The sequence below is a fragment of the Geospiza fortis genome, unplaced genomic scaffold (assembly GCF_000277835.1).
Source record: "Geospiza fortis unplaced genomic scaffold, GeoFor_1.0 scaffold396, whole genome shotgun sequence".
NCBI lineage: Eukaryota > Metazoa > Chordata > Aves > Passeriformes > Thraupidae > Geospiza > Geospiza fortis.
In genome coordinates, this window is record NW_005054345.1 from 5,464,681 (window position 1) to 5,472,270 (window position 7,590).

Sequence of the window (7,590 nt, forward strand, 5' to 3'; positions counted from 1 at the left end):
AAGAGTGGATTGAGGCAGGAAAATGGGATGGGAACGGTTAATTTGAGGAACAGAAGTTAGTGCTGGGTGCATACCTAGTGAAGAGAGAAGTTTTGTGTAGGTGCGGCCAAGGAATATCCCTGGTCCTTGTTGTGTTTAAAAAAAACCACCCATATCCCATAATTTTCTTTCTTCTCTCATAAGTATCCTCATGCAGAGCTGGGCAGGAATATCTGTTGTACTTTGGGTTTAGCCTCTACCTCTGCCTCATTTATTTTTATGCTTTAAAAACTGTGGGTACATCTGGGTGTTCTCATCGTTGTCTTCCTGAATGAGTTTTTCATTTCATTCTGCACATAAAAGGCAGAATTCCCATGAGCATCCCCCCTTTTCCCACGGGAGTTCTGCAGTTTAAATAATCCTGCCTATAAAAAGCTCCTGGCAAAACATAAATTTCAGCTCTGCTCCGCTCGACCTCGAGCTCAGCTCTGGAAATGTTAATCTTGGCCCAGAGTAAAAAGTGGGATTGGAGTGCTGAAGTTGGAGGTGTTGGAAGGGAACGGAATTTGCACCACAAAGCCACAGGAACAGAGCCTGGGAGAGCCCTCAGGGACAGCAACCCCAAATTCCACCCGGGGCAGGGTGTTAAGAGGGGTGATGGAGCTCATGAAACTTTCAAATCTGTTTTTTCCATTATTACTGGAAATTTTTTTGTTAAGACAAACATTAATCTTAGGAGGGGGAGAAAGAAATAGATGTGTCTCCTCAGCTTTAAAAAATATCACTTTTACCACTGTTTTTTTTTTTTTTTTAATATTAGGTGGCTTTTTAAATGTTGTTTAATGTCTTGAAAAGATTTTGTTTTATCTTGGTTGGAGTTTTGCATCTGGATTACTTTTAGCCATTACTACAAAGGAGATAAGGAGAAAGTCTTTATTCTCCAGACGGAGACGCAGGCTCTGGGCAGTTAGATGAAGAGATCTGTCCTCACCACTCTGAATAGTCCTTTATTTATTAAATCTTCCCCAGAGCCTGTGCATTATGTTATCAGATTCCTTTGGAGGTTTTTTTGCCTTTTGAATAAACAGGGAACCAGTAAATCTTTCTCCTTCTCATCCTTCAAAGTGCTGAAATGTCTGTTCCAAGTCAGGCAGCTTTGGCAGAATGCTCCTCCCCAGAAATATGCAGAGATGGCACCAAATTGCCCAGTAAATTTTGTCTGTTTTATTCGAAGTGTTGATCGTTTCAAATCTTAGAATCATAAAATATCTGCAGTTGGAAGGGATCATGGAGCCCAGAATGTGGAATGTTCCTTGAATTGCTGTATTTTACACTGATTTTTGGCTGAGTTAAAATGGCTGGGAGTTATTTGAGCAGAAGAGTTAATACCCCTCCTTCCAAATCCTTTTAATGGAGCAATCTGGTCCCATTCCTTGAAATGAAAGGGTTTTTTACTTCTTTTCCCTTCAGGGTCCTGAGGATTGAGCAGGGCTCTGTCCTGGCCCATGCCACCAGCAGAATGTTAATTGTGGCTGAGCTGCAGAGCTTTTATTCCTGGTGACAACACAAGAGCTGCAATTGGGTTTGACTTGGAAAATCCTGGATCAAGTCTGTCTGGGGAGTCAGAGGATGTCTTCACTCGTGCAATAAACACATTTATTTGTGCTGTTTCTTCACCATGAGGGTTCTTAATGGAGGGACTTGTCAGAGGAGAGCTGGAAATGAGACTTCCCCGGTTTTTGTGGGATGAGATCCGACGTCGGCAGCTCAGCAAATGTAATGCTAAAGAGGAGGGCTGTAAGAAACCCTTTTATAACGAGCAATTATGTTCTGTAGTTCCTTTTTTCCCCCTGACTGTTTGTGCTGTTCTTTGAAGATTAATTAGTTAATGATTTGGCTGTGCTTTGAAGATGTAAAGTGGTATCTAGAAGTGCTAAGTGTTATCATATCGCATTCCCTTTGAAGTTTTATAAACTCTATCACACAGGGCTTTCTTCCTGAAAGTCCTTTTTGCCTTGTGAGATATTTATAATTAGCGAGAACCATCATTTCAAATGCTGTCATCTTAATACTTCCCAACTTGTCCAGTCTGCAGCAGGATTTGGGGTCAGACCTTGCTGCAGGGGAAGTGGAGGGGACAGAGTGACCTGGCAATGCCACCTCATGGGCAGCTGGCCACTTTTATTCCCAGTCTGTGTCCAGAACTAAGGAATCAGCTTTTTATCTGGATGGAATAACCTGTCCAGGGGCTGGTTTTCCTGGGAGGAGGAGGTGGGAATGAACCACAGGCAATGAGGGTGTGGAAAGTTTGGGGTAGGTGAGGTTTAGGTTTAAAAAAAAATCATCTACTGTGTGTCCTGGCAAGGAGCAAGAATTGAGGAAATATCTGCAGGGCATTCTTGCAGCTTGAGTGGATGGAAAATGTGTTTAAAGAGAAAAAGTCTGGATTTTCAGCCATGGCTTATCTGCAGGGAGGCTGTCTGCTGTGGTCATAGGAAAATGAAAAAAAAGGGGGGAAAGGCAGAGTTTGGATAAAATTGGTGGTCCCTGGGGAGGGTGTTACTGAACTAACACTTGCTGGAGGAAACATGAGCACAACTGTGTGAAAAGGAAGAACAGCAGAGCTGGAGTTTCAAAACCAATTGTTTTATGGGGAAAATGAATACTTTTAAATCCACATGCTCTCGTGGGGAAATAAATACAGCTCGTGGCCTTGCAGGAATGAGAAGTTTATCTTTAATATAGCAAGGATTAAAAAAAGCCAAAGCCTTTAAATTATAAACTCCTTTATTGTAATGTTGTTGGTAAAATGAGACTGGACAAGTTGTTTCATCCAGGCTTTAACTTGAGTGTTCGCATGTCAACTTTGAAATTACATTTTTCAGGTTCTGTAACTCAAAACAAAAACTTCAGCACCAGAAATTCAGCCTCTTTATACAAAACAACTTCACCCCCAGAACGATGAAATCCTGGTGGCTGGGCATAAAAAGAAGGATTTCAATGTTTCATGGTCTCATGGCCCTTCTGCCTGCAGGAGGAAGCAGCAGCTCAGAGAAAAAATAGATTTTGCAGGGGAATGAGGAATCTCTGGTAGTCCTTGGTCCATCAAGGCAGGGCATTGTTCTCATGAGAAGCTGCATTTTTGCACAGAGCTCAGCAATCCCAGCCCAGCATCCCAGTGGGACTTGTAGGCACTGTGGGAAGTGTCAAATACTGTGGCAAAGAGGAGTGGGGAAAGCGCAGGACAGTGGTTTTTGCAGGGTAATTACACTGAGCTGGATGTGGAGAGAACATCCAGCCACAGCCAGACTGGGAAACTTGAGTAAGTGCTAAAGTGTGGAGGATGTGGAGCTCAGACTGCCCTCACTGTGGGTATTTGGGTGTAGAGTGTCTGGCTAAGGCTTGAATGTGCCCTGCAGTCCTTTCCAACCTAAATATTGGCATATTTGATAATGAAGGAGATGAAACTGGCCCATTTTCAGTGCCAGTCCTGAGGGAATGCTGGAGGGAAATGCTGAGCAAAAGGTGAAGCACTGGAAATCAGAGCCCCCCTCTGCCAGTTCTTTGAGTTCTGCAATCAAAGAGCATGAAAGGAGAAATGGCAAAGAAATATTTTCTTTTTTCATGCATTTTAACCTGGTGTGATCCACTTTATTTGCTCGGTAAAAATGAAAGATTTCAAATATCCAGATTTTGTTTTCAGTCTGCTGCAAGCAGAGAGGGTGTTCAGCCCTGAGTGGGAAACAATCCTGTTCCTGCCTCCCATGCTAATGATGTCCCATTCCCTCTCTCCTGGGAGCATTTCCCTTTTGTTTTTAAGGACTTACAGCTGCCTGGGATCAGTGGTGTTGCAAAATTGGTGATTCCATGGATGAACATCAATCCAGGCTGGAGGGAGAGCAGACAGGGTCTGTGGGACATTCCCACTGCACCATGAGGCAAAAATCCCAATGGCTGTGGGATCTGTTCTTCTAATGTCCATAGGATCCTGTTCCCAGTGCCCATGGGATCTTTCCTTTTGATTATGAAGCTGTGAGCACCAAAGCTGTTGAATATTTTGGAGTTATTCCACCAAAAATGACAGGATTTTTTAACTTGAAGGCTTTTTCCTTTTTGGAAAGGATGTTGACAAGGTATTTATTATTACATGGAGATGTAGGGTGTATATATATTATATATAATTGCCTTAATCTCTTCCTTCCTCACTCTGGCCTTGCCTTCCAGGACCTGACTTCAGAGATTCAGGAACTGTCATCACATATTAAACAAAATCTGTGCAATCCAGTGTTGAGTTTCTTGAGCTGTTTGCAGATCAGTGAGGTTTCACCAGTGTGTTTTCCCCATCCTAAGCAGAGCAGTTTGTGTTTCATGCTGGGTTGTTCTTCTCCAAACTCCACCAGGGAGGCCCTGAGTCACAAACCCTCCGAGTCTGGGCTGCCTTTGTAACTCTGCTCCTCTCTCCCTCTCCACCCTGCAGTCCTTGCTGACAACCTGAAGTCTAACCCAGGGATCAAGTGGCAATATTTCAGCTCAGAAGAAGGGATTTTCACCGTGTTCCCAGCCCACAAGTTCCGGTGCAAGGGCAGCTACGAACACCGCAGCAGGTAGGACTTGCCTCCTTCCAATTTCCTGGGAAAAGCACTTACACTGGATTCCTCAGGCCCTGCTCTCACTCACTGTTGTCCTTTGCCAAGCTGCCAGCCTTCATGAGTAACTTCTAATGGAGTCCCTTGGGTTTTCTTAGGGCTGTTTTTTAAAGCACCACTTTTCACTTCCAAGGAACTAAACTAAAATTCCAAACAGGTTCCTCACCTCTCCCAAATTAAGTCAGCTGTAAACAGCAGTGACTTGGAAGTTGTAGGTCAGCCTGCAGGCAAAATCTGACTTATATTTGACCCATGGCTGACCCCTGTTAATAAAGCAGAGAGCAGACATTCTGCTGATTTGGCAGGTGCATCACTTTGGGAGGGAGGGGAAGGATGGGAGACTGGGAAGGGCACATAGGTAGGAGCATTTTTCCCCAGGTTCAAGTGGCACATCATGGATAGTAGGGAAGCAGCAATGGAAATTTCTTTCCACTAAAATAAAACAGTAAAAATAAAGCATCAGGTGGCAGAGTGGTGGCAGGCTTTCCTGCAGAGGGTTTTCTGTTCTCTATGCCAAGAATTTGAGGTCCAGTATTTTTCCCTGTTTTTTCTGTCAGTACCATGGGATGGATGCAGGCTGGAGGGTGGGAAGGTGCAGTGACTTTAGTATCTCTGGTCACACATTAATTAATTGTACAAGTTAATCAGTCTGTGCAGGGGAAGTAGCAGCACATCCAGGAACCTTGTGGGGACACTAAAGAGGGTTTTTCTGTCAAGGTTGAGCAATCAAAAGTTTACTGATGGTATCTTCAGTGTGCCATCAAAGCACAAAGTTCTGAGCTTGACTGAGTTTTCTGGGGCCTTGGGAAGGTCTGAGGAGGTGAGAGCTGGGGGTGCCCCAGTCTTGCTCAGAATTTGACGCTAAAACCATCAGTGGTTTTATCCAAATCGCTTGTCTGGGTCATAGTTCCTCCATGGCTAAATAAGGGGTCTCTTTTTGCTAATATTTACTTCAGAGGGTAGTTTGGGTGAATTAATTAGTTAATGCTTCAGTGCTTTGAAGATCAAAGGCCCTGTTTCAGTTGCAGGTATTAATCCAGGGCAGAGCTGCAGGCTGTTTTACAGTTAAGAACTGATTTGTGCCAGTTGTTTACTGCAGTGCCTTGTGTCAAATCTTTCCTTTCCTTTTAATAAGATTTCTGTGTCTGCCTTTGATATAACGAAATTTAGATCCCAAAACTCTCCCTTGACTGTAACTAGTTTTGTGTCTGGACTAAAGAGGAAAGAGAAACTTACCATTTTATTTTAATCCTTCCTCCATGCTGAGGATCTTCCTAATTTATTCCAGGTTGAAACCTTGGTGTGAGAGCTTGTGAACTCTTTCACACCTCTCTCAATATTGAGCTGGATCTGAAAACAAGATTTTCGGTGTTAGCACAGACACATGACAGCACTGAGAGTCCCCACTGGTGTTAGCTCACTTTGGGATGTAAAACTGCGCAGATCCAAGGGCTTGTGCAGCATGGCCTGGGTGAGAGTCATCCCAGGGCACCCTGCCTTGGCCAGGAGCCTTCTTACAACAGCCCAAACACCCTGGGCTGATCATCTCCCTGCAGCTGCACAGGTTTTTACTTGTCATGGCCCCAGCACATCCCCACTGTTGCACCCAGTTCACGTGTGGGTGAAGTTCCCAGCAGCCAGGATTTACCTGGAGCATTTCTTGCTTCATTCAAACCTTGCTGTGTGAACTGCTGCAGTGATCCCAAACACTGCTGCTGTGTAAGCAGCAGGGTTAATTCCTGAAAGCTCTTGCTGTGACAGAGAGAGAAGAACCTGATTAAAAGATTCAGAAACTGAGGGGCATTTCTGCATGCTCAGATTCTCAGCTGGCCTTTCCTGGTACAAGTTTTCATAAGGGAAAAAATTCCTGTTTTAATTTATTGTTTCTTCCTGGTTGTTTGCTTGGGTGTTGTAATTCCTGCCTGTTTCCACTTGTGAGCACTCCAGTGGGGATGACAGGGGGCTGATGATGATGATGGTGGTGGTTTGGGTTTTGTCCCTCCTCAGGCCCGTCTACGTCTCCACCGTTCGCCCTCAGTCCAAGCACATCGTGGTGATCGTGGACCACGGGGCCTCTGTCACAGAGACACAGCTCCAGATTGCCAAGGATGCTGCCCAGGTCATCCTCAGCTCCATAGATGAGCACGACAAGGTGAGCTTTCTCCAGACACGCCCAGCCTTCCCTGGGTTTTCAGCTCTCACCCAAGGTGGTGCTTTCAGACTCCAGCAGATTGGAGCTCCCTGAGGAGTGCCAGAGCTTTGCCCCTGAGGGGTGACAGAGCCTTGAGCTAGCTCTTGGGATCTCTTTGCTGCAGGGGAAACATTTTGGGTCTGCAGGCTGGGAAAAAAGTGAAATCCCACTGATCTAAGGCAAAATCTTGTACCTGAGCAATCCTTAAAGGCTTCTCCATCCCAGCAGATATTTCAGTGGTGGTCAACAGGAAGAAGAGCCATGTTCCAAACAAGACTCCTTCTCACATCCTAAACTGATTTGAGCAACTTGTTTCATCTCTGAGCCTCTCTTTTTGTCTTGTGAAAGTGGAAATTATTTATTCTCCTGCAGTACTGGTGTGAGCTGAAGCATAGTTCATGTTTGGAAGATTCACAGATAATTATGGTACCAGCAAAGGGCTGAGAAATCTGGGTTTGATTTCTTGCTCTGTCCCTGGTACTCATTTGACAGTGAGAAAGTCACTTAAACTGTAATTTTTTTCAGTACAGACAACTGTGGACTTATAAAGTGCTTCTGTAAAAAGTCTGCAGTTTGGTCTTTTAGTAACTCTCTACTGGTGAGACCTTGATCAGTCTCTCTGCTTGGGTTTTCTTTTGTGAGCAGGAGGAATTTCAGTTAAATCAAATTGAAAAAAACTGATTATAATCTTTGCCTAAAGTCTTCTCATGAATAGCATGGGAAAACCACTTGTAACATGGTGCTTTTAAAGAGATTTAATATGGTAAAGTAATC

At 44.3% G+C, this 7,590-nt stretch overlaps 1 protein-coding gene across 3 annotated transcripts in view; it reads left to right on the forward strand.

The window, feature by feature from the left end:
* Positions 1-7,590, forward strand: part of CACHD1 (cache domain containing 1) — a 58,899-nt gene that overhangs the window by 20,568 nt on the left and 30,741 nt on the right. For all 3 annotated transcript variants that reach the window (XR_004081926.1, XM_031058579.1, XM_031058578.1), the window contains 2 exons: positions 4,457-4,583; positions 6,633-6,777. Coding sequence is in view for 2 of the 3 variants with exons in the window: in XM_031058579.1 (XP_030914439.1) it covers positions 4,457-4,583; positions 6,633-6,777 (272 nt within the window). In the remaining variant the exon portion in view is untranslated. The remainder of the gene's footprint in view (positions 1-4,456; positions 4,584-6,632; positions 6,778-7,590) is intronic.